Source organism: Sylvia atricapilla, chromosome 18 (genome assembly GCF_009819655.1).
Source record: "Sylvia atricapilla isolate bSylAtr1 chromosome 18, bSylAtr1.pri, whole genome shotgun sequence".
Taxonomy (NCBI): Eukaryota; Metazoa; Chordata; class Aves; order Passeriformes; family Sylviidae; genus Sylvia; species Sylvia atricapilla.
Window position 1 is genome coordinate 4,600,967 of NC_089157.1, and position 26,163 is coordinate 4,627,129.

A 26,163-nucleotide genomic window follows, 5' to 3' on the forward strand; every position below is an offset into this window, starting at 1 on the left:
CGCAGCCAGCGGGTGCGAGCCGCAGAGCCGAGCGGCGCCGCGCCGAGCCGGGCTGCGGGAGCCGGGGATGGGGTAGCCGCGCCGCCCTGCCGCGCTGCCCACCATGTAGGCGAGCCCCGGGCGCCGCGCACATCCGTCCCCGCCGCCCGCAGCGCCTTGGCACCGGCCCGGGGGACCATGCGGAGCGCCCCGGTCTCCGCGCTCCTGCCGCTGCTCCTGGGGCTGCGGCTGCTGCTGGGCGGCCGCGCCGCGGCTCAGTACTCCAGCGACCTGTGCAACTGGAAGGGGAGGTGAGGCGGCATCCTGCCCGGGCAGGGGGGAGCGGGGACGGCCACGTCCATCGCCGTCCCACCGGGACGGAGAAGTTGATGCCGAACACAAAAGGGAGACTCCCGCTGCGGTGCCCAGCCGGGGCTCGGGGGACGGGGTCCGGGCGGGGACGGGGCCGGGGGCGGATCTGCCTCCCTCCCGGCGGGCTCGCCGCGAAGAGCCGCTGGGCAGCGGTCCCCGGGCAGGGAGGGATGGAGGGGCCGGGGCGGGCTGGGCTCCCCTCGGCGCTGTTCGGGGGGCTGGGAGAGGGAGGGCGGTGCCAAGTCCGCCTCGGAGAAGTTTCTCCCCGCGACCATCTTCGCCGCGGCCCCAGAGCTCGGCGGAGGCGGCGGCCGCGCCCGGGGGAGCAGCGAGGCAGCCGCGGCTCGGAGCGGCCCTGGGATGCGCTGCACCTGCGGAGCGCTCCCGCCGCAGCCAGCGCCTCCCTCCCCGGGGCTCTTGCTGGCTCCCTTCCCTTCCCTTCCCTTCCCTTCCCTTCCCTTCCCTTCCCTTCCCTTCCCTTCCCTTCCCTTCCCTTCCCTTCCCTTCCCTTCCCTTCCCTTCCCTTCCCTCGCCTCTGCGCTCCCTCTCCGTGCGCGTCCCGCACTTGGCGCTCAGCCCCGGGGTCACTCCCCGCTCCCTCGTCCCGCGGAGATGATGATGATGATGATGATGGTGATGGTGATGAGCTCCGGGAGCAGGGGCTGGATCAGAGCGGCCGCGCTCCTGATTTATTCTAATTGCGCTGGTTGAGAAACCTCTCCAGTTCTCAAGTGTTTATCTCCCAAATTATCTCTCCTTTAATTGCTTGTAATATGTTTAACGCGTGTGGTTGGGTCTGTGACCTTCTCCTCTCTTTATAGGTTTAAAAAGGCAACTCTGCTCAACGAGCAAATGTTGCTGGGTCTGACTTACTTGGAGAGTAAAATAGTTCAACTCTAATACACTCTTCAGATCTGACTTTTTCTAATATTAAAGTTTGGCCGGCCTATATCAGTGGGGTGTTTTGGAGCAGAGAGAATTCTAAGTGGGGAAACAATTGGATTGACTTTCAACATCATGAATTCTTATATCTTACTGTCTGAAACATGGTGCTTCATATTCCCTTTTTTTATTATTATTGTTTTTTGAGTTCTTGATAATTGATGCATAGTTAATAGCAGTGAATCCACTTGAAGATGAGTCTGCTTGATAGGGATCAAACCTCTGGCAAACTACTAATTTGTCATTTTTCTTTAAAAAAAACCCCAAACCAACCAACCAAAAAACCCCAGAAACTGCTGTACCAAAGCATTCCAAAGCATCCCAGCTGTGGTCCTTACCTGGACCTTGCCACCTGGGACTGCAGCAAGTGTTTTAAAAGAATTGTTGACAAACTCCTGCAATTCTGTCCTGTTTTGCTCTTATTTTTGTCCTGTTTTCTTAGAGCAAGCAGTGACCCCTCATGTCAGCTGGGCAGGGTTGGAATAAGTATCAGCTAAGGGGGGTGATGCTTGGGATGGGGGGAAGTGAAATCTTGTGACTGAGTTTGGGATGAACCTGGTGATGCCAGCTTGGATTTACTCTCCTGTTGCTGTTCTAGTGAGCTGAAGTGGTGACAGCTTCGTGATGAAGCTGTTGGACAAGCAGGGAAGAAAGAGCAAAGTTTAGTCTGGGTGGTTTCACTTGTGGAAGAGTTTTGGAGTTCAGGTGGGCGGGAGTTTTGGGAGGGGATAAAGTAACCCAGGCTGACTTAGGCCTTACTGGTGGCAAATAAGTGTTGTCAGAAATGCTGGCACTCTTAAGGCCACTCAGTAGAATCTGATTTGTCCTGAAAACACAACAATTATAGGAAATAAAGTGATTTCATGTACTAGTGAATGTCATTAATTAAATACTTCAGTGTGGATACTTAGAGTTGGATGGGTTAGAAAGAATTTTTTTCATGCAGTATATAATATTTTAAAGTCATGTGATGATTTTTACTTTGACTGTTAGGAAAAGCTATGAACTTAAATTCCAGACATAGTCTTTCTTCAGTGAAGTCACAAGTTGGCCTATGCTGGTGGATTTGAGTCCTGTCATCTTCTGTAGTAAACCTGAAGGTGTTTTCTCACCTTTATATATATGTCTCTGTTAAAAACAACAGTCTTAAAACATTCTGGATATGGGGTTTTTTCCTATTAGCTTGTGGAGAAGTGATGAGCTTATACCCCTGAGAAGGATGAAGAGCTTCACTAGGATTCCTCTGGATATCCCTCATGCTTCCAGGGAAATCTGATGCAATGCACAGCTTGACACCTGCAATTTAAGTACAAGCCATAATAGCATCTTAATAAATAGCTTGTCAGAGAGCTTCCAGGAAAGCTTTGTCCAGGAGAAAGCAACTTCACTATGATGTGTCCAGTTATTACTTTTGCTGTAACTTCAGGTTTTTGTGCTGCAATGACCCCTTGATGCTTTGGGCAAAAGTGTTTCAGTGACAGGCTGAGAGAATATGCTGGCCTGGCATGTTTGGCTGTAGGCTGTGGTATAGAGGATTCAGCTCTTATGTGGCTGCTTTTGTCCCTCAGTCTTGCCCTCAGTATGGTGGATGCTCTGAGGAATTCTTAATGTTGTCTAGACTGTCATCTCTCATTAAATTCTCCAGTTTAGGAGCAAAAGTTCCTTGTGTTCGTTGCAGGGTGCAGGGAGGACATGGGTACTTGTAGGGCTCTTCAGCACATCTTTAATAGAGTAAATAAATAACTGAAGTAGATAGTGTGAATATACTTCTCACTATCTTTTTTTCTTTAAATAACACCTGTTCCACACTGCAGCATAACAGCTCACTGCAGTGATATTGTGACAGGTTTTTCAGGGCAAACCTAGGAGGAGGGCTGAAGCCAGAAATGAAGAACAGCAGAGCAGACAGATGCAGTGATTCAGGATGTCCTCATGGATTGGTATGAGGAAGTAGCTGTAGCTTGTTGTAGAAGTCCCAATAAACAGCACACATTTAAAATGGGTGATGGATGGCTCATGCATCACTGCAGCCATGAGACACCTGCCCTATGTCCTTGCCATGTAATCAAAAAACCCAAACTCAAAAGAGTTTGGAGAATAAAAAGGCTCCCGAGTCTCCATTACTGTGTGGATATGGTGTGTCTGATGAGTGGCTAGTGACAGCTAAACCTCTCAGTGTGAGGACAAGTCATTCTGACTGAAAGCAAAGCAACAGGTTTTACTGGATGATGATGGTTGCTGTTAAATAATGTGAACATGTATTTTGTAATCTGCTTAACTTTTGAGTCATCCTTTATTATAAGGCTTAATGTGTGCAGGTACTTGTGCTTGATGTATCTGTCTAATGGCATCACTCTTGCCTGTGGGATATAATTGGCTTTCAGAAGATAATTTCAGAGTCCACCCTGTTTTTCGTTTGAACAGTGTGAATGTTTGAACAAAATTAACGTAGCTTTTTTTTTTTTTTTTTTTTTTTTTTTTTTTTTTTTTTTTTTTTCTTTTTTTTCCCTGGCAGAAATTCACTGCCTCAGTGTTGCTGGGATCACTTGCGACAGAAGTTTCACTGCATGAGTTCAGAGTTTTGCCCCTGGTGTCTTCCTTCTGTTTAAGCACTCAGGCTGGAATGTGCCAGTATAAGCCCTGCAAAACCTCTGCACCTTGGCTTGATGTCTTGAGTGGGGACAAGTGATGTGTGAGGATAACTTCCTGTCCCCTTTGCTGAGGGATAACCTTCACACGGTTTAATTTTGTTTATTTGCAGCTTGCACATAAACAGACTTCTGTGTTTTCTGTTGAGTGGCATCATGTGTGTGCTGTGGTGAAAACTGATTTTGTGGACCAGATGTGGATTTACAGTCAACTTGAAATATCCCTTTGCAAGTAAAGTTTCCTGAATGTGCTAAGTACTACTGAATTTGAGGGCAAGAGACTAAAGGTTAAAAGCTTGTCCCTTTTTCCTCCTCATCTGTGTTCTTGATGTGGCTTTCAAGATTCTTCAAAAGCACATGTTTGGAGGCTCTATTGTTATTAAATATGACTTTTTTCTTTCTGAGCTTCCTCATGTAACCTCTATCAAGTGGGTCACACCGACACTCACAATAATGAGTCACGTCAACAGTAAATGCAAACCATATGGTTTGGGTTTTTTCCCTTTTACACATTGCTTGTAGTAAGTGCTGACTTGAATTTAAACCCTGTTCAGTACCCGAATATGTCTTTGGGATGGGGAACTGTGTATTTGGAGGTTTCTGCTGAGGAACCAGGACTTGATGTCATCACTTGCACTACACTAAAATATGGTTTTGCCAAATCTCCTGTGTAACCTCAGACTTAATCCTTTTAAATTATTTTTCCCCTGTCTTGATTCATCTGCTCGCAAGTGGGAATGTTATGAAGCTTCCCTAAAGTCCTGCAAAGCAGACCCATAAGGTGACAGTCTGGTTTTGGGTAGTCCTCTACAGGCACAGGATAAAAGATGTTTGTGTTTGGGAACAAGGTGTTCAGAGCATAGGAGAAGAAACCAGCTTGGGGCTGAATTGATGTGCTTATACTCACTTAATAGGTTTGTGACAGGACAGAAACTGGGACCGAAGGATTTTTCCCTAATGGTCCAAATACTGCAGCAAATAAATCAGGCTTCCCACAGCTTGTTCTTCCAACTGCAGTGCCTGCACTGTGCAGTGTTGTGTTAGGGCCTGGAGTCGCTCTGGGTAAAGAGCTGCTGGGGTTGATGCAGCATCAGTGAGAAGCAGCAGAGGTTGTGTGGGTCTGCCCTCAGCTTGGGCAGTGGGCAGACAAGCCATGGGGATTTACTGCTCATCCTGCTTAGCAGCTGGCCCTGGGACCCCTGTGTTACTCTCCTGTCCCGTCCCTGTCGTGTCTGTGCAATGGTTGTTGGGGTGTTCAGTTTTGGCCATAGTAAATGACCACACGTTCTCTTTCTTGCTGAACACAGCTCTGCGTCTCCTTGTAGCCCATCAGTGGAAATGATAAAATGGGCTTAGACCTCATATTGAGTAGCAGTGGGAGAACAAGTTCCTACCAAAAAAAGCAGCACAATTCAGTGCTTCCCCAGCTATGGTGGGAGTGAGGTCTCTCCTCACCTCCCAGTGTGGATTCAGGGCTGCCCAGCTGGGCTACAGGGTATCAGTAGCACGTAGAGCATTGCTTTTTGCTGCAGTTTACAGGGTGAGCTTGGCATCCCTCCCAGTTTCAGATCCATTGGGAATATAGACTTGGAAGGGGAACAAAGTACTTGGAAAAAGGTGGAGTCTGATCTGTGGAGCTGGAGAACATGCTGGATTGAGCCACCAGGAAGGGAGTTTGAGTGTACGTGTTTTACTCAGTATGCACTACTGAGTAACTGAGCCTGTAGTAATTTAATTGCTTTTGATCATGTGCTTATATCCTATTTAATTTTGAAGCCTATTACTAGTGGTTTGACGTTTTCTTCTGGGGGATGATTTAAAATTGTCCCATAATATTAAGGCTGGAGTGTTGCAAGAGATCTGCGCTGCTGAGCTGGACGGGCCAACACCCAGTGATGTCCTGGCCTTCCTGCATTTCTTGCTGTGTGTTTTGGAAGGTTCAAGGTTGACATTCACACTGTTAGCTCTGTCATTTCCCTAACCTTCTCTTTCTTTCTTCCTCCAGTGGCTTAACCCACGAGTCTCACAGGAAGGATGTTGAACAGGTCTACCTCCGCTGTTCTGAAGGGTCAATAGAGTGGATGTACCCCACGGGAGCCCTCATCGTCAACCTGCGACCCAATATTTCACCTGCCTCTTACAAACACTTGACTGTTTGCATAAAGCCCTTCAAAGACTCTGCAGGAGCAAATATTTATTTGGAAAAAACTGGAGAACTGAAACTCTTGGTCCGAGATGGAGACCGCAGCCCCAGCAGAGTGTATTGCTTTGGCTACGACCAGGGGGGGCTGTTTGTGGAGGCCACTCCTCAGCAGGACATTAGCAGGAAAATTACAGGCTTCCAGTACGAATTGATGAGCAAGGGAATAGCAGCTGATTTGCACACAGCTTCTGGTGAGTTCCGGGGTATTGTCAGACTTCCACCACGTCCTGTATTGGATGGGTAACAGATGGCTGAGTGACTGAGTGGGAAAGTGGCTGGATGTGCTTTTAAGGACATGTGTTTTAAACAGAACTATTGCAGAAGAATTGATTTGGGTTTTGTTGTTGTATTTTGGAAGCTGGTGGCACAGGCTGAACTCCAGTGATTCGTTGAAGGCCACAGTGTGAAGGATTCTCCCCTTGCAGGGGCAGGGTGTATTACAGGAGCTAGCTTTACCCTTCCCTGAACTCCAGATGAACTGGCCTTCCCAGCCTTGCTGTAACACTTTTCTAACTACTTTTTAACTCCGTTTTTAAAACATCCCACTGCATGTTTTGAATAATAAACATTTGACCAAGAAGGCACTCCTTTTCCTCAGAGTTTTCCCCTTTGCAAGTAGTGCTGCTTGCTGACCTAATTATTGCTTTTTCTGAGGTTTTTGTTTGGATTTTGTTCATTTTTGTTTGTTTTGGTTTGGATTGTTTGGTGTTTTTTTAATTCAAACAAGAAAAATGCTCTGTTCCTTTCTCAGCTCTCCTTATTACACTCTCCTGAGCATTACTGTGCCATGGCAGAGCTCTTCAACACCGTGACAATACTTTCACAGGACACTGTTGTCTTCTCTCTCAACCATTATGAAAAGCAAGTTTTGTAAGGGAGGAGTTTTTACTCCAATCAAAAGCTTATAGGAAAGAGGAGTGGACAAACGGAAAGATCTTACAAGCCTGTAAAATCTGCTACTAAATAGCATTTGGAACAATGGCTGTAGGTGTGACCTAAGCGTGCTGAGCAATTAGACAGTTTGAGAAGAAAAACTAGGATTTGTGGAGGATGACAGGGTGAAAGGAGAATTCCCTTTAGACAGGCACTATCTGCTTCATGCATCTTACCCATTCCGGAGTAGAGATTTCCAGAATAGCCCAAGGAATTGCAGATTTAGTGTAGTTTATCTCAAATGACTGCAAGGGTTTCAAGGTTTAGATATCTTAAGTGGGGAAGCGATTTGTTTCAAGCAGATTTTGTTTTTGAAACGTGGGCTGCCTTTGCTCCTTTGGGTGAAGGCAACGAGCAGAGTCCTCAGAGCTCACTGGGGGTGACTCAGCCCGGGGCAAAGCCGATGTTTGTGTGGCCCAGGAGCCGTGCGGAGGCTGGCCAGGCTCTGCCGTGCTGATGCCACATGCTCTGCCCGAGATGCTCCTTGATAAGCGCTGCTGTGACTAATTCAACCGCAGCTGTATCTTCCCGGGATATCTTCTCTGGGATAAGTGATTGCAGAACTGGTTCCATCCTCTCCACCTCAGGCTCTGCACCGCCTGTTTGTGTATTCCTGCAGCCCTGCCACTGCTGGGGCTTGGCACGCCAGCTCCGATGGGGCTGGATTTTTGGGCAGCTCCGAGCCGGACTCAGCTCAGCTGAGCAGAGCTGCGCTCAGGGCTGATGCAGTAACCCCGGGAACTGACAGGTGGCAGCTTTGCCATTAAAACAACAACAACAAAAAAAATGCAAACACGAATATTCTAAATTCGAAGTCACTGCCTTCACTTTCGCCGTGCTCACGAGTGGGAGCTTATTCTTGGCCGTTCTGCATTTTAAGCAGGCTGCTGTGCTGCATCCAAAACGTGCTGCAGATGAAGAGGGGTGTCTCTGCTGAGCTGCTTTCCCAGTAAGATCATTTGTGCAAAGATGAATACACTGTGCAGAATGTCAGCTATGTAGTAAAATTCCATTGCAGAAGACATTAAATACATTGTTTGATCAGTTATTTGGAGAATGTTCCCAGATTCAGTGCTGCTTTCTCTGTCAGGCTGTGAGGATGGTGGCACAGACAGCCTAATGAGAAGTCACTTGAACTTACTAAGAAAAGTCCTGTGCTTTTTTTTTTTTTTTTTCCCTCCAAAAAAGCTGAACTTGCTTTTGCATATAGAGTAAAATAATATGACAGAAACATTGCTTGTCATTGCTGGGTTTAGTCTACACTTAGAGCTTCTCCTGAGCTTTGCTAGCATTGAGGACTTGCTGCTGACATCCTTTACCATCACAAGCCAGCACAAATTGCTGTTTTTTCAGAACTAAATGCTCTTCTTTACACATCAGATCTTGTGGGTTTTTAAAGCTGATTTTTTCAGGGACGTTCAGAAGTCAAACTGAGAATTGCATCCAATTGCAGCCTTCCTCTTTAATAGGCACATTAAATCACTTTTTCAGTGACTGCTGTATTTTCAGCTGTAACAGACACTGGTTGCATTTCAGTGCTGTCTTATGAAACAATGTGGTGGGGAATCTGCTCCATTCTCCAAGTGTCTTGCTTGGCTAGAAGAAGCTTTTTAATAGTTCATCAGCAGAGCCTTCAGGGCAAACTGGGGATCTCTATTGTATTTTAAATTATTTCTCTTGCCTTTTTTTGGATCCCCAGACTCCGGGGAGGGGCTGTGCAGGGTGAAAACACGATGAAAATGCCATACATGACTCTTTCCACTACTCACTTAGATGAGCACTTTTATTTTCCTATAAATATCTGTACGTCTGGGGGATCTGCCAAATAGCTGCCCTGTGAGGTTTCTGCAGAGCAATATATTTGAGGCTCTTTGCAGTATGTGGACCTCCTTTCTTCTGGAGCTGCTTCTAGTTTTTCTGTGAAACCTCAGCCAAAACGCCCTTTACTGAGCAGTTCATTTGGAGGGGGAGGTCACAATCACTGAAATCACCCAAGATTTCTTCACTGGACAGGAGGCTCAAGTCAGAGGCAAGTGCTGACCTTAAAGTAGCTGAAAACTGGGTTTAAGGTTCTGCATTTCCCACCACCCTTATTTCAGTCCCTTGGTCACAAAGGTAGCTGATGTTTTTGGCTGCTGCACTCTGGAAAAACCAGGCTGCTGCTGTCTCAGTTGCAGTTTGAGCGTTTAGCAGAGCTGGCAGTAGGTGTGAAGAGATGACAAAGATGTGAGATGCTGTTGTTGATGGGGTCTGAGATGTGCCGAGCGGAGGAAGCTGCAGTGCTGCTTCTGGTGGCAAAGAGCTGAAAATCGCGAATATTGCATGGTTTTCTCTCTCCTTCAGAGTGGGGAGATGACGATCATAAAAGACCCAGGTGTGGGGCTCAGTAATCCAGCCCTTTCCTTGTGCAATAACTACTTGCTAACAACTTCTCCCCGCTTTCCCTAAGTGCTGCGCTTGTTTCCTGGTGATAATTGTTGTACTCTGCCCCTGAATTTACTCTCTCTTCCTAACCTGGCATCCCAGCGCTGATTAAAGGGTGTAAGTCATCTGTTTAATACTTTAATGACCTGTCCTTAGTGTCCTGACATTGCAGGGTGCATCAACAAATCAACAATGCTTGGCATGGTGCCTGTGGTTTAATTAGAAATCCTCAAGTTTTATTAGTTTGCAGCCATTCTTTCCCACTTAATCAGAGTCCAGCAAATAATTCAGTAGAAAACATATGCAGCTTCTGCATTGGCCTTCCCCTTTTTTTTGGAAAGATTGAATGACACAGGGCAGTGTTAACAATTTCCTAGATTTTGGTGACTTAACCCTTTTCTTGGCTCTGACTCTGCCTTACCACGAGGCACTGAAATTCTCTCAAGATTTTCCTTACAGTAGGAAGAATTCGAACTCTACTGGTAGATTGTAATTCAGGTTGCTGACGTCTGGTATGGGAAGTTTTTTACCGTGACAGTAACAGTCAAAACAAGTGCATCTTAAGATGGAAGAGGAGTGAAGGCAAACATGCCCCAGTGCTTGACATCATTTCGTGGGAGTAGTCCCTAGGAAGGGTCACCTTGACAATTCAGGCACCTTGATGGGTGTGTTCTCTCTTCATATCCAGAGTGATGGTTGACTGAAAGTGCTTTTGATTTCAGATTAGGCTTTGGGTTGCACCCCTCTATCGTTCCCATCCACACTGATGGTCCATTAACTCCAGTTGATGATCTGAAGCCTCAGTGTTTGCCCAAGTGAAGAACTGAGGCGCTGTGACATTTTGGCCTGAGGCCATTGGAGAATCAGCAGAACTTGTTTAAATTGTTGAATTCTGTTGATTCTAATCTTTGCTGCTTGTGCTGCAAGGAAATACTCTGAGTATCAGCCGTGCTGCCTATACTGGCAGTTAAGTAAATGGAGGTTTTGGCAAAAGTGTTGTTTGGCCATATACTGCCTACAAGTTTTCTGAAGGTGCTGACCCACAGGAGTTTCTCAGCTGTGCCTGGTTTGGGTCTGCCTTGCCCCACTGCACACTGCTTGCGTTAAATTTCTATGAAAACTGTCAAGGTCCCTTGAAAGTAATTTACTTTTTTTGCACTTCAGCTTCTGCTCAACTAACCTGAAACAAGAATCTGTAGGTTTGACCAAAAGTTTTGCAGAGGAAGGTGAATCCTCCTCCCTGTCCCACCAAAGCAGCTGTATTTTGTTACTTAAAGTCTGTGTTTCAACAATGTCTCATCAAGCTCTGGGTCCAGCTTTGTTCAAGCTCTGGAGTTTGCTTTTCCCATTGCACACTCAGGGGGACGTCTGTAATTTAGTTGTCAGAGCTCAGAGGGTATATTGAAAGCCCTTTCATTACCCACCTGCTTTTGTGTAGTAAAGAAGTCAAACTTTAACAAAAATGCCCCTTTATCTTGATGGCATCTACAGACTTAGTGCAGGTTCTATTAACTGTTTTATATGTTTTCTTTATTAATGCTGGGTAGCTGGCTGAGAATGTTAATACATAGGAGGTGCAACACTTGTGTGGGTGTCTGAAAAACAAGGCAAAACCAGATAAATCCAGTTAAGTAATTGACAGTATTCAGCTATTTCCTGCATGCTGTTAATTCACTGTCCAGAGAAAACACATCAAAAATTCAGGAAGCTCAGAAGTAGTTGCGCTATACCAGTGTTTTTGCTAACAAGTGGGTTTTTAAAGCACCCTTCTTAACTTTTGATCTTAAATGCAGTGTGTGTTTGGCAGAGGTGGGGCACCAATCTGCCCTGTCTCTGCAGATGTCCTCCCAGGGCTCTATTGTCACTTCACCTTGTAGGCTCCTAGTCTCATGTTTTCCTCTGGTTCCTCACAAATATCCAATCTTTAGGTTTTTTTCTTTCTTGGAGGCTGGATGTGCTGCTTAGCTGTGTAACCTGAAGCAGCAGATCCTTGAATCACAGAATGGTTTGTATTGGAAGAGACCTTTCAAGTCCATCCATCCAGCCCTCTGCAGTGTGCAGGGACAGCTTCCACCCCATTGCTCAGAGCCCCATCCAAACTGGCTTTGAAAGTTTCCAAGTTTAGGGCATCTACCACATCTCTGAGCATCCTGTCCCACTATTTCACCATCCTCACACTGGTGCATTTCTCACTTCTTGTCAGAGTGGAAACTTTGTGGTGGTTTGTGCCAAGGCTGGCGAGCAGGAGGCTGTGCCTGCTGTGCCCACTCTTTGCCAGGGGAGCCATGACCCAGCTCCTCGCTGCTGTGGGCAGAAGAGGTGATGGAGAGAAGCACTGGGAACATTTAAACTGAAAGTGCCCATGACCTTTATGCCTAGCACAGGTTCTGCCTGAGTAATTGTGACCCTCTGAGGTGCTGGCACTGTGCTGGCAGAGTGGGAGCACACCCCATCAGATAAGAAAAATGCCTTGCTTTGTGTTTCTCCCCTCCCTGTTTTCAGTGCAGGTTAAAGCCCTCGTGCCTTTTGGGTTTGAGGGGTTAGAGCCAAATGGTTTTTAAGGCCCCTTCCAACCCAAACTATGCTGTGAGTCTGTGAAGTGCACACAGCAGGTCGATGCTGCATTCCTCCCGTTTGGGGTTTGCTGGAGAAATGAATAATAAACAGCAGAGTTGAGGGATCTGCCCCATAAGCCTGAGCACACCTTGCTGGGTGCCTCACCTGTGCACCTGTAGCTTTGATGATTTGTTTGACTTTTCTCTAAAAGGTCATAAACAAGTTTTAAGAGAAAAATGTCAGAAAACAGCCTTTATTGGAATTTTTCAAAATACCATGCAATGACATTACTGGCTGTATAAGAGATTCTTCTGACACTCCTTCTCTAGTACCCAATATTTCAAATGGTTGGGTTTTTTTTTATGTGGTGGTGTTTTTTGGGGGTGGGTGTTGGTTGTTTTTTTATTTTTGTTTTTGTTTTTTTGTTTTTGTTTTTTTGTATGTGGTCCCCCTCCTAACAGCTCATCTAAAACTTGGTAGAAAGTAACCATGAAAATATAAACAGCATTCCTTAACCCTAATGTGCAAAAAACACATTTGAAGCCAGTTTTTGAGGGCGTGCCACTGAACCCTGTGTCGTGGAGCAGCACCTAGCTGGATCAGGCTGGCTGCAATATAACACTGCCTGGTGTGGGATTAATTTTGAGAAGCTGGAAACCTGCTCCAATTATTCATGTACCTGAGGTGGTCAGGTTTGCAGTGAATGATTGACTGGGTTGGAGAGTTTGAGAACAAAGTTTTTGAGGGTTTTTTTTTTCCTGTGTGGAATGGTTTCAAAGTGCTGTTCTGATGCTCAGGGAATGCACACTCTTGTACATCATCTTGAACCAAGCAAGGGTGATGTTTTGGGGAGCTGAGTCTGAAAAATATTTGACTAAGAAGCTTTCACCTAAAAGAAAGTCCCCACCAAAATTGGATGAATGCCCTCATTTAATCTCTCCTTCCCCCAAGAAAATGGTTTTGCCAGCATCTTCTCTGGCCCTGCTTGTGCTTTGATGTTGTCGGGCAGGAGCTGGTTTTGCAGTGGGCAGAGGAGGTGACAATGGGGCTGCAGTGATAAATACACAGCTGCAGGGGAGAGGGGGATAGAAAATAGCTTATTTTTGCTAGAGTGGCCACGAATGCCGTTAGCTTATTTCCCAACTCAGTGGGCAGTCAAAACCAATAAGCAGTCAGGTGTATTGTCCGGGCAGCTGGGGCTCCGCTCTGCTCTGACCTTTGTGTACCACCAAAGATGGGCCCAAACAGAGCTGCAATCCAGCCCAGTTGCTTGGCAGTCTTTAATAATGCTCTGTGCTTGCTCTGCAAAACTGTTTAGTTTGCTAATTCCTGAGGCTGTAGTTAAAGAAGGGATGAGAAGGCGGGGAAGCTGCATTCCTCTTCCCACTGACTGAAACATGGGCCAGATCTTTCCTGTGTTGGAGTCTTGATTTGCAGGACAGAAAATCTCTTTCACCTCAATCTGTGCTAGAAGCCAGAAAATATTCACTGAAATATTGCACAGATACTTGGAAGGTATCCTGGACCTAAAGCTGTGATATGTTATGTCTGACCTTGGGGGGGTTTAATACTGGCTCAGAAACGCTGCTGCCCTGTGTCAGCCTTGATCCAGTTAACCTTTGCTGCTGGTTCAGATTTGTGGAAGGATTTTTTTTGGTATGGGTTGTACAGGCACCTCCTTTATGGGGTTTGAGCATTAACTCCTGCCGTGGGGATCTCTGGTGTTTGCCCATGTCCTTTTGGTATTGAAGCCCTGGGAGGGCTGAAGTGATCAGTGGTGCTGGGAAATGCACACAGCGGTGCTGGGAAAGGCACAGGCATTCCATTGCCCTGTCTGCCTGCCAGGATCAGTCCTGTTTGCACAGGATGCACCTCTGCCCCACCAGAACTGCTGGTAGCTTTACATCAATCTCTTCTATCTGCAAGTGCATGTCAGAAATTTGAGAGAAAATAATGAGCTGGTGAATGAGCTTGATATGACCAAGCAGAGTGTGCTTTTAAGAAAGAAAAGGTGATGTATCTCAAAGCTTTTGCTGTTACAAATGAAGTTTTAAGTAGCTTTTTTTTAAAGGTTAACTGAACAATGTTACAGCATCGAGGATCTTTCCCTGTGTAGCTGTAGCCCCTCCACAGCCCTTCTCAAGAATAAGGTGATCAAATAAACATGGTTTTATAATGAAAACTGGCCTTGTTCCTTCAGAGCTCTCCCACATAGCAAAAAGAATTTGATTTCTAGAAAGGGGAAGAAGAAGGACCTGTGTGGAGCTGAGTGCATATATGCCTTTTTTTTTTTTTTTTTTTTTTTTTTTTTAAGACTCACTTAATCTTTGATCTGTCATTACTCCACTCTCAGGGTTTAACTTTAACCAGCCACTCGTTTCTTAATTCTATTCCTCTGCTCCATCAGAGGCATTAATGGACCGGACCGAAGGGGAGGAGGTGGAGAAGGCTTTTGTGTTCCTGGCAGGTTTCCAGCCTGGTAGTAGCTGCTGGCTCCAGCCTCTCCTATGCCCTGGCAGGGAGAAGTGCTTGGCTGCACAATTCCCCCAGGGCATGGGAGTGAAAAACACCTTACTTGTTCATTTTGTGCTGTGCAAGCACTGCATGACAGCTGAGGGCTGTGTTGGCTATCAGAGACAAAGCCCAACAAGACATCAAACACTTTATAACTGCACATTTTCCTAGATCGGACCCGTGTGAGCTTTTACAAGGTTTTGGGATGATGTTTTCTTTAGAAGAAAGTAGAAATATTTTCAGAGTGAGTTTCTGGCTTTGAGTCAGGGGCAACATTTCCTTTGGTCCTGCATGGCAGGGGTGCAGTGCTGCAGCTGCCTGTGCTGCCACCTTCTCCTGGGGTGACAGTGAGGGACACTGCCCCAGCCCTTCTGCTGCAGGTCAGAGGGGATCAGAGGAGCCCTTCAACCATCCAGAGGCACCTCTGACTTCCAGCAGCTCATTTCTCCTCATGCTTCCCACTCCTAATCCCCCCTGGGCAGTAGTGGTAGGTTTGAGGAAGGAGAGAGGTATTTTCTGTGAGATAGTCAAATAGAGCTGCTTTTTTATGGCTTTATAGTGGTGTCTTGTGCACGTAGAACAGGAGAAACTCCCAGCAGTTATCTTGCTGCCATCTTTTCCCTTTAATTGCAGTTAGGGAGGGAGAAAAAAAAGGCAGATGTGTACAGGTGCTGCTTGCACAGGAACGTGGGCTGGTGTGATTGCAGAGACACATCTTGTTTGCTGGGCTGGGCTGCAGAGAGAGGAATTTAACTGGACATCTGATCTGCTGAGCGTGGCATTTTGGCCGCAGCATCTTGCAGACTGTAACTGAGGGTTCTTACAGAGCTGTGATGCAATGGGTAAGTGAAGGAGCTGGGCTGGGATTTGGCACGGATCCTGTCACCATATTCTATCTCTGCCCACCCCAGTGCTGGGGTTTGCCACAAGAGGAGGGACACGAAGGAGTGTCTTGAAGCTGTGACACTTCTCATCACTTCTCCTGGGTTGATGCAGCTCATGCATGGAGGTAGAGCTTGGTAATGCTTAATGCTGCTTAAATAAAAACTGCTCTGTGGGTTTTTCATTCCTTTTGTTTTGTTTTGGTTAAAATTTTAAACAAACGGCCATGTTTCTAGCTGACCTTTCAGCTCATTTGTTAGAATGGCTGCTGCATCTTGGAACAGCAAAAAGGCATCAATCCCAAAGGATCCTTACGTGCTCTGTATCTCCTGAGCCAAGTTTCAATTTGAGAGCTGTTGCAAATGGAGCTTGCTTAGTACCAAATCTCTTCCTCACATTGTTTACATAAATAGTTAATCTTTGGTACTTAGGGACTTTAATGCCCTCTTGGAAGACAGTTCTGTGAAAAGATAAATTTCTGGTTTATGATCTCTTGTCCTAACGTTTCTCAGAACACAAAGGTCATCACATCTCTAATGGTGAGGTTTTACAATATGCTTTTTTTACTCTTTCTTTGCAGGAAGGAAGTGGTATTAACTCGATTCTCTTGGCACAGTCTATGCCACAGCCTGCACAACTCTGCGTTTCATTAAATTTATTTGCAGGTTTAAATTGTTCTTGGCCAGTGTCTGTATTTTCCAAGTTACTTCTGGAAACTTGTACATATGTGCAAGCTGAACTGAGTGTCAGAAACGAGCTAAGGCAAGGAATGGGAGTTGACACTTCCTTTTCTGGAGGGGTAAAATCACCAGTATCCCTTCTCCATACAGAGAGGTCAGGGAAGGATGTCCATGGCAGCATCATGATGTTCTTTCAGCTGCTCCATCAGCACCTTGTCCTGTACCAAACCTTGGCTGTGTTGTGGCTGTAAGAGGAAGGGCATCTTTGAGTTTTGTATCTGTGCTCATGATCCTTGTCCCAAGTTGCCTCTCAGATGAACTTTCTAGCAAACAGGGGGATGAACATTCTGCCCTCAGAAGAGCACTAAACTCCCTCATTATGTTACTCATAGCATGAACATCAAAGCACAACCTCATTGTGGCCTTCCAGTGCTTAAACGAGGTTAACAAAAAAAAGGGAGAATGTCTCTTTACACGGGCAGATAAAGATAAGGGGTAACAGTTTTAAACTAAAGGAAGAGAGATTTAGATTAGATGTTAGAGAGAAATTCTTTGCTCTGAGGACAGTGAGGTTACTGGCGCTATGAAGCTGTGGCTCCCCCATCCCTAGAAGTGTTTAAGGCCACGTTGGATGGGGCTTGGAGCAGCCCAGGATAGTGGAAGGTGTCCTTGCCCATGGCAGGGGATGGGAATAAGGTGATCTTGAAGATCCCTTCTGTCCTGAGCTGTTCTGTGATTCTGTGATCCCATATCTGAGGTTTATTGATCCAGAGGGCTGGGAGCAGGGCAAGTCCAGCTCTCCTGTTTGTTCCCTGACTTGGTGTTTTCCTCCTGACACGCTGGAAAAAAGTGCAGTGCTTGCAGAAAGCCCTGTAATCCTACCCCATCCAAAGACAGGAAGACCTTGTAAAACAAAGGAGTGATGAGAGAGCTCCTCTGTGTGTTGTGACAGGGTGTCAGTAATTTCCAGCCCAGCTGTGGAGGGGCTCTGTGTCTCCTGGCCCCGTTTTCCCTCGGTGTGTTGTGTTAAATGCAGGTGTGCTGGATGCAGCTCTGCTGGCCTCAGCTCCCAGCCAGCACGTCCCTCCTCAGGATGAGGTGCACTGCCAGTGCAGATGCACTGATGTCGTTTTAGGTGGTGTTTCAGTGCGGGGGTTGTGAGGTTGAGTGTTGTTTTGGCTTGCTCAGGAAGAGCTTTCTGAGGTGGCGAGGAAAGCTGACGTGTATCAAGAAAGGAAAGGACTAGTCACAGCCTGGTAAACCGGAGTGGTTATCAAATTCTTGCCCACCTGCACTGCAAAGCAGATCTTTTTGTTTGGGATATGAGCTGTGAGAGGTTTGCTTCATAGAAGAAATGCTCTTTCGGAGAGGAAGCACAGGCGTACTTCAGAAGAAATAATTACGAGGATTTATTTCACTTTATATTTAGTTAAAGCAGGATCAGGGCAAGATTTATTAATTTGTTTTCTTGCTCATATGATGTTTGTCCCTAAACTCTTGTCTCCCAGCTGACTCACTGATCCAGTAAGCAGTTGGGACATAATGATTTTTGCTTAGGACTCTGAAAAATAACAGAGAAACTCACCATTATTGGAGAAACCACATCTCTATTTTTGTCATCTGCTCTGGGAAGTCTGCACTCTGTGTTTCCGGGAAGGACACTCACCCTGTGATGCCCTTTCCAGCCTGGGTGCTGCCAGCAAGAGCTGCCAGTCACAGAGCTGGCAGCAAGAATTTGCAAGGTGTGGGTGGGTTCCTTTGTTCCATATGAACTAATGCTGATGTCAGGCAGAGGGAGATGGGTCTGGAGGTGCTGCAGCACAGGGATTGCAACAAGACCCATCTGAATATCTTGAAGTGAAAAGGCTTCTTGTTTTAATCAGAAAGTTTAAACCTTAAACTAACAGAAATCTACGCTTCACCCCTGCCTGGACCTCCTTGGTAGCTTTTGATGCTTGCAAAGGTCTGATTGCTGATCAAAGGCTTGTTCAGAAGTACTGAGGTGTGGGTGATGTGTGCCATGGAAGGGCAGATAAAGAGCTCTGTGTTTTCCTCCCCCGGCATCCACACCTTCACCACACGGCACGCGTGCGCCCGCTGCTTCACGAAACCAAAGGGTATTCCTCGGTGAAGTGGTTTTCTGCAATTACTTTGTGTTCAACATTTTCACTTCTGCTTCAAGTGTGTCTCTTCCTGTGTGTGCTGCCAGCACGGGGTGGGTGCTCAGCGCAGCCTCTCTGGGGACACAGGATGGGGAAGGTCTTTTGGGCTCCCTGGGTGGAGTGTTGGGATGGGTGAAGGGAGCTGCAGCGTGGCTGTCGGGTGCTGAGAGCTGTGACGTCCTGGAGTGTGTTGAGAAAAATCTGGACAGGCAGAGGAAACTTCTTTCTTGTGGGTTGGAAGCTGGTTTTGGGGTAAGGTCAGGTCAGTCAGACCCATGGGTGGCTGTTGAAACACAAATGTTTCAAAAGAAGAGCAGGCCCCTTCATGTGGTTTCTGTGACGCCTGCAGCCAGAGCCAGCACGTCTCGGTTGCGTGTGTCCTGCAGGGAGCTGTCACCCTCCACCACGGCCCCTCCATAACCCCCACCGCCTCTTTTCCAAGGAAAAAAGGGTTGTGTGCACACAAACCAAAGGAGGAAGGACTGGAGCTGTGTGTGTGAGCTGAGACAGGGCAGAGATGCCTCCCACCACTCCTCGGGCAGTGTGCAGCACTAAAGGGGCACTCAGATCCACCCACAATTTTGGGGAAAATCCTTTCTGGACAGCCCAGCTCTGGTGCTGGCCGAGCTGGGGACCACCTGAGGCTCGTGGCATCTCCTCAGGGCACATCCCTCTCTCTTACCAAGTGTTTCTGCCTCCCTGTGGAGACCTCCAGGAGGGGACCAGCAACGTGTTCGACAAAGCTGTTGGCCAACAAGCGCAGTCTATTGTTAGCACGGCCTCGTCCTCCTCAGTAACACCAGGTTCAGAGGGCAAATCACTCCAAGCAGCTGGGACATGACTGCTGGCTTGTGAGGAATGATGTAATTACATCTCCCTCTGTGGGGAGGTGAATAGAGAGGCCTTTGGAGGCACTGGGCTGGGGCCTTGGAGGGAGAGGGCTGCCTCAGGTTACTTCAGGTCAGGATACTGTCAAAATCCATCAAAGGCACTCCCAGGAGAGTGAGCAGCCGACGTGCACAATGCAGGCTTTATGCCACTGGTGGTGGAGTTGGGATATAGGCATCTGGGTTTTACAGCACTTCAATAAAATGTTGCTTTTCTAGGGTTTTTTTTTTCTTTTCCCACCTTTCTCCTGCTGCTGTATGAATTAAGGCCCTTTGGCTCGTTGGGTTTAAAGGAATTAGAGCAGCTGACATTGATGTTGTTGCAGGTTCATAGGCTGGCTTTTGGATGTGACAACCTGGGCAGCCCTCGAGACACCCCCAGAGAGTCAGGATCTGGCAAACACAGCTGCCTTGTTCAGTAAGCAGGCCCAGTTCTCCAGAAAATGAACATCTTCACCTGCTGTGCAGGAGTGAAGTGCTTTTCCTGGGATTGGCTTTTTTTCTAAATTTTTTTTTTCATAGTTCTAAGGATGCTTCCTGTTCTAGCCTGAGGTGGGTGTGTTATTTTGACCCAAGGATGGAGCAGAGCACTGCTGCCCAGCCCAAAGGGAATGAGTGCTGAACTGCAGCTAAAGCCATGAACTTTTGTGTTAAACACACAGATTCCTTCATGGCTGTGATTCAAAAGAAAGTGTAGGCATTGCCACCTCCTAAGGATTTAGTTTCTTTTATCAGCCTTTATAGGAATGAGGCTTTGGTTGTAGCCAGTGGATGTTATTTGCTTTTTAATGGTCCATTTACCTCAGCAATAATCCTTCACGACTTGCTTTCCATCTGTGCTTCCATACCTTGTTTTTGCCACTTGCAAGATCTATTTGATACTCTGTGAATGCAGATGTGGGCGTTGTCCCACAGAAGAGGATTTCTGGTCCTCATCTGTCTGGAGCTGCAGAGATGGGTGGTGGAGGACTGCTGTTAAAGCAGCTCACAGGCCACCACACTGCTGTGAGTCAGCTGGACCTGAAGCAGGTTTTAAGTAATGATCTAGTGTGAGCAATGCTGAGCATTTTTAATTTCCTTTTGTATTTAAAAAGGCTGCAGGATTTTGCCTAGGGTCCACAGTTAAAACGATTTGATTCTGTGTACACATGGAGATTTTTTTCCATTTGATTTATTACTGTGTCAGTCTATTTAAATGGAAGGAACCACTTTTAAAGCATTTTGGTTTTCATCTCTAATGCTGTTGGTTGTGTTGCACTCCTTTGGAGAACAGAAATGCCTTAGTCATTTCAGTGTTTTCAATTTTCTGATGGGGCTGGATGAACTACAGAGATGTCTGGTCTAAAGCAAGACTTAAAAAGGCTGAGATGCCTTTTTATTATGAGGTCTTTCCAGAACGAAATATCTGAACTCCAGCTGTGGGTTTAGAGGATGTCAATCAGCTGTACTTTGTTTTGGAGCTTGTGTCCATGTGGAAATGCTGTGGGGTTTGTGAAAGTTATCTCTGTTTGGCTGATCTAAGTAAGGTCCTCATTTGGACAGAGGGAGGCTGGGGAAGAGGGACTTTTGCCTTGGATGGATTTGGGAGGTGCCATGAATGGAACAACTCCATGGCAGGATGTTGAGTGACTATCACACTGAGACTTGCCCAGGGAAGTGCTGGAATCACCATTCCTGGATGGGGATGTGGCACTAGGAGACGGGTTAGTGGTGAGCATGGCAGTGCTGGGTTAATGATTGGACTCGATGGTCTTAGAGGTCTTTTCCATCCTGAATGATTCCATGATTCTGTTACAATTTTCTTTGTCAGGTGAAGCTTGTATGTTTGGTCTAGCCACTGATCAAAAGCTCTTGAGTCTAAAACTTGAAGTATCTTTAGCCCAAATTTGTTCTAGCACTCCACTTATGTCCAGGCTTCATCTGGTTCTGCAATTCTCATTATATTAAACATTTTCCAAACTTTCCTGAAAGAGAGAGCTGAAATACTATGTGGGGAAAGAAGGGCAGGGAAAGCTGACTTGTTTCTGAAAGCTTTGGAGGTATTCAAACCAAACAGAAATGTGATTGATCCAGATGCTATTTTGCCTATTCCTTGTCTCTTCTTTTGGAGCTTTTTAAGCTCCTTGAGTCATTCCTTCAAATATCTCTGCCCAGAAATGTGCATTTTACGTTTCCTTTAATCCTATTAAACAGCGTGTTACACTGTGTATGAATCATCTGACTGGAGCAAATCTGGTGGATTTGGTTCAATAATCCTGCTTTCTGGATCACTGCCTTTCTGGGTCCTTGGAAAAAAAGAAGAGATTTACCATGTCTTGTGTCAGAGAGTGGCTTGTGCTGTCTGACAGGAGGGTGACAGAGCACTGGAGGCACCAGCTGTGTGTTGTGTGGACAAGCTTAAATTTACTTTTAAGTGCAATGGATAAACTTTGGGAAGGAGGTGGGGGGCAGGAAGGCTGTGACTATTTGGGAACCTGAAGTGTTTTCAGATGCTGAGGTTGAAAAACCGAATTTTTGGGGTATGGGGAGAAGTGGGGTGGCTTCAATTTGGGGTTTACTGGTAGACTGTGTGATGGAATCTCATCCTCCAGTCACCTCCTGCAGGAGCTCTGCTTTGCTGGAGTCTGTGCCTGTGCTGATCCAGGGTTTCCATTTTTCAGGGTGATGTGTTGAGGTGACACCAGGTGACAGACAAGGTTATAATCCTTGTGCCACTGTGGACAGACTCACTGAGCATGGCCGGGCAGATCTTAATAATAGACAAATTCCTGAACTCCACAGGGTGTTATAGAAACATCTGTATTGCAACTACAGCACCTTCTCCTCAGAAATATCTGGCTGAGTACAAAGGGGAGCCACATTCTTGCATTGATTAGATTAGTGCAGATATCCAAATGTTTCCAGCAGTACAGGAAATGGTCTTTGTGCTGCTTGAGCTCAAACAGATACGAGCTCGAGTTTCCGCTTTGCCTCGTTGCCCTCCAACACATGCATTGGGTTTTTTTCCTCCCCTCTTTGCCTCCCCCACTCTGTAACCTCCTGGATCTTTGATGTGGTGATGACTAAATGGCCCAACAAGACTTGATAGAAATTGTAAGAGAGAAGCCTTGCCATCAGAGGATAAAAGACACGTGATCTGAGAGCTTTTGAGTGAATTTACAGCAGAGCGCCCCGCAAATGCGCCCAGTACCAAAATATATTTTGTGTAAGTGCAGTGAGGGTGTGCAATGTTTGCTAGAAAAAATATCCCAGCAGGATTGGTAGAGGGTGCAAAAATCTCATGGAGGCTTTAGGATTAACCAGGGTTAGCCCCCACTTCTTGTAGTGGTAGAGATGCCCGACAGATCTCTGGAGTGATTGTGCCCGTGTTGTGAGTGTGTGACATTTTTGTTCAGTTTAAATGGTTTATTTATTTAAACTTCTTTATTTATTTGCTGCTGTCTAGTCCTTTGCTAATTGTGACCCTTCCTGTGCAGCTCCCTGCCGACCCTGCAGTGACACTGAGGTCCTCCTGGCTGTCTGCACTAGTGATTTCGGTGAGTCTCCCCAGCCCCTTCTGCTCCCAGAAACACCCAGCAGACACCTCCTCACACCTGGAAACCTCCACCAGCACTAGATGTGGTCTGAGGGCACATGGAGAGTTCTGAGGAGCTCAGAACTGTCTGCCCAGCTGGCACCTCCCAGGGTGAACAGAGGGACACAGCAACCACGGGTAGAAGGTCAAGGATTTGGGTGCATCCAGGAGAGGCCATTACTTGTTGCCCTGCAGTGTTGGTTGACTTGACAAAAGACCAAAAGTTTCACTAATTGCTTCCCTTTTTAAAAGGGAAATTAGCATTAGCTGTATCTGGAGTGGCTGAAGAACAGAAAGTACGTTGTCAGGGAGCATTTAGCACGTATCTTCTTGTTAGAATTCTTCATGATTCAAGCTGTTTTTCTGATGTAATTGTTTTTCTGTTTAAATTTAATCCACGGGTGCCCTTTGCTGGACAGATTACAAATACAAACTATAAAAAATGCAAACATATACTGGAGATTACTGGATAATCTTACCTCTCAGAATAACAAAGGACCAAAACGTGGGCTGCTGTAGTGAAGTCATTTCCCCTGGCTGCACAGGCCTGAGTTTGGACCAGGGTCTTCCAAAGCATTTTTTGAGTAATTAATCCTTAAAACCTTTTTCTGTTTCCAGTGATCAGAGGCTCCATTCAAAACGTAACGAATCAGGCAGAAGAACAAGAATCCATAATTCACGTTGGTGTCAACAAACTGTACAGGCAGAAGAGCAAAGTCTTTCAGCTGACAGGGGAGACTGGGAACTGGAGAGGACAAATAAAGACCTTGCTGGAGTGTGGGGTGAAGCCAGGAGATGGAGACTTCCTTTTCACGGGACGTATGCACTTTGGGGAGGCCAGGTTAGGCTGTGCCCCTCGTTTCAAAGACTTCCAAAGGATGTACAAAGAGGCAAAAGACAAAGGGCTAAACCCGTGTGAGATTGGCCCAGATTGAAACCTCCCCGTTTGGCCGAAGATCTCTTTTAGCATTTGGCCAGGAACATTTCCTGGCTGCAGTGGGAACTCTGAACAAACCTGGCCACTGAGGCTGGACAGACCTGGAGGCTGAGACCCCACAGCCTGCGGTGCTCACAGGCTCATGGAAGCAACAGAGGTACGAGCTCAGAGGGCTGCCAAGCAAGAAAGGCTGGATTTTTAACCAATCTGGTCCTTATGAATTAAGTTATTATATTTTTTTAGTGACTTCCTTAGGAAAACAAACAAAGAAAAACTCCCGTGTCTTAATAAAAGAAAAACCCAAATGAAAGCCAAGATGCCTTTGTATCTTTTTAATACTAATTTTTAAAAATGTCTTAAGCTGATGTAGCATTTGGTATGGCGTATTCTGTATAAATGGCCAAGAATGTGATAGAGCACGGTAAAACATCTTAACATTGATGCTTTGTAAAAAGCTTGGTGTACAATTCAAAGTTGTTTCTTATGACAGAAATTTATGGAGCCAAACTCTTATGTGTGTGTGTTGTTGATGTTTTTTTTTTTTTTTTTTTTTTTTTTAAAGAATGTACTATTGCTGCCTGCAATTTTTTGTCCAGGCTGGCAAATTCTTTCCATTCCAGAGAAATAAAGGTCCCTGGATTTGACACATGCTATGCTGTTTAAAATCTTTTTATTCTTTCTTCTTAAGGCCAATCTCAGCTAGTCCAGATGTGCTCATAGATCAGTTCTGGGCTGCTCACTTATTTTGTGGCTTCTTTGAGCAGAACCAGAGTTCCTGTGAGGCATTGGGAACCACTGGGTGTTTTTCAAAGGGGAAGCCAGAGCTATTTTTGGAGATTTTCAGACATGTGTGCAGGCGAGGCTTTGAGTGTTCTCTCTGATGCCAGCAGCGTTATTTTGGGACTGGCTCCAAAGGCAGGCTGCCCCTTCATGTTTAGCTTGAAGCTTTTAAGTGTGCTGGCTGGTGGCTTGGGCATGAGGTGACTGTTCATGCCTGAGTCCTGGGGGACATGACCAGGCCACCCTGTGGAAAATAAACACTTGAATCAGGGTGTGGCAGCTCCACAGGCACTGTTCTGGAGCAGGGGCAGGAGCTCTCCCCTCTGTCCAGTCCTGCTGTTCCCCAGAGCCTGCAATGCATCACTGATGGTGCCTTCACAAGGGTTTTAATCTCTTGCCTGTGTTCATTCCTCAGCATTCTCCGCTGCTCCAACTTTCATTTTAGGCCATTGGGTTCTTCAAATGAAAAGTTTCTCCCCAGTGTCACTTTCTGTCTGATCCCTCACCTCTGTCTCATCACGTAATCTGGTTCTGAGGCTCGGGGAGGGCAGCTCAGGGCATGGCTTTGGGTGGGTGCAGGAAGTTCTGAGATGGAGGCTAAGGAGTTATCCCATGACCCTTCTCCGGGGTAAAAGTCTCAGGATTGGACCAAAATACTGGCCTGAAGTGAAACCAAAATCCCTCTGCAAGTGTTTCTGTGAACGTCTCTCAGCAGGATTCATCCTGTGCGCCAGTGGGAGAGGAAGAGTTTCTTTTAGCTGTGTTAAGGTGATCCTCAGAGGCTCCAGGGCACTGTGACTACTTCTAGAAAGGCCTCTAAACCCATCTAACACCCACCTGTTTGCTGCTTTGACCCCAGCTGCCTTCCAGCCCCCCGTAAGCCCAAGCCCCAAACCCAGCATCTCGTCCTGTGCAGTCCAAGGTTCCCTCCAGCCTGCTTGGAACTTTTAAGAGAAATGGGCCAGAGCCAGTAGAAGGGTAAAATGGTTCACTCCAGCCCCTCTCTGTGGCCTTGCTTCCACTTTGGGGATCCCAACCCTGCCTTTTTCAGGCTTTTAAAGAGGTGCTTTAGCCCTGAGATAACTCGGTAGCACAGCTGAGTGGGGTTTGAGAAGCCCTGTACCTCACCTCTCCTCTCCTGTTGTGTGTCATGAGCTGTTTCCAGCACCCAGTGACTGCTGCCAGGATGAGAAGAGAAGAACAACATGTTCCTGGAATTGTCTCCAACCTGCCCACTCTCTCATCTTGCTCTGCAAGGCTGCAGGAGCAAGGGGAAGAGGCTGAATTAAGTGTTCAGCCAGTATCTTATGAGGACAGTGCAAGCAAAACACAAACAGTTGGGGAGGCTTTGGCCCTGGAGCTCCACCTTTGGCTGCAGTTCAATTCTTATGGCAGTTTAAGTTGTTTGTAGACTTTTTTTTTTTTTTAATACCCTTTGCACTCTGTGCTTTGTACAGAGGGAGGTTAATGCAGGTTAACTGCCCTAAAATCCAGTTTCCAAATGCTCACCCTTAAGTCTTTGAAACATGATTATAGCTTGACTTGTCTGCCAGGAGTCAGGGATGGAAAGGATGGATTAAAAATGACTGTCTTTGCTCACATGTGCTGGCTGCACTCTGTAATGAGATGAAAATGCCATATTGATGCAGTGCCATGTGAGGACATGCTCGTTGCCACTTAATGAAAGACC

The 26,163-nt window shown here is 46.5% G+C and overlaps 1 protein-coding gene across 1 annotated transcript; it reads left to right on the forward strand.

Annotated features, from left to right (window-relative positions):
• Positions 1-24,337, forward strand: METRNL (meteorin like, glial cell differentiation regulator). Its single transcript, XM_066332122.1, has 4 exons — positions 1-290; positions 5,947-6,335; positions 22,659-22,718; positions 23,375-24,337. The coding sequence occupies exons 1-4, from the start codon at positions 178-180 to the stop codon at positions 23,689-23,691; spliced, it is 879 nt and encodes a 292-aa protein (XP_066188219.1). The 5' UTR covers positions 1-177; the 3' UTR covers positions 23,692-24,337.
• The last annotated feature ends 1,826 nt before the right edge of the window (positions 24,338-26,163 follow it).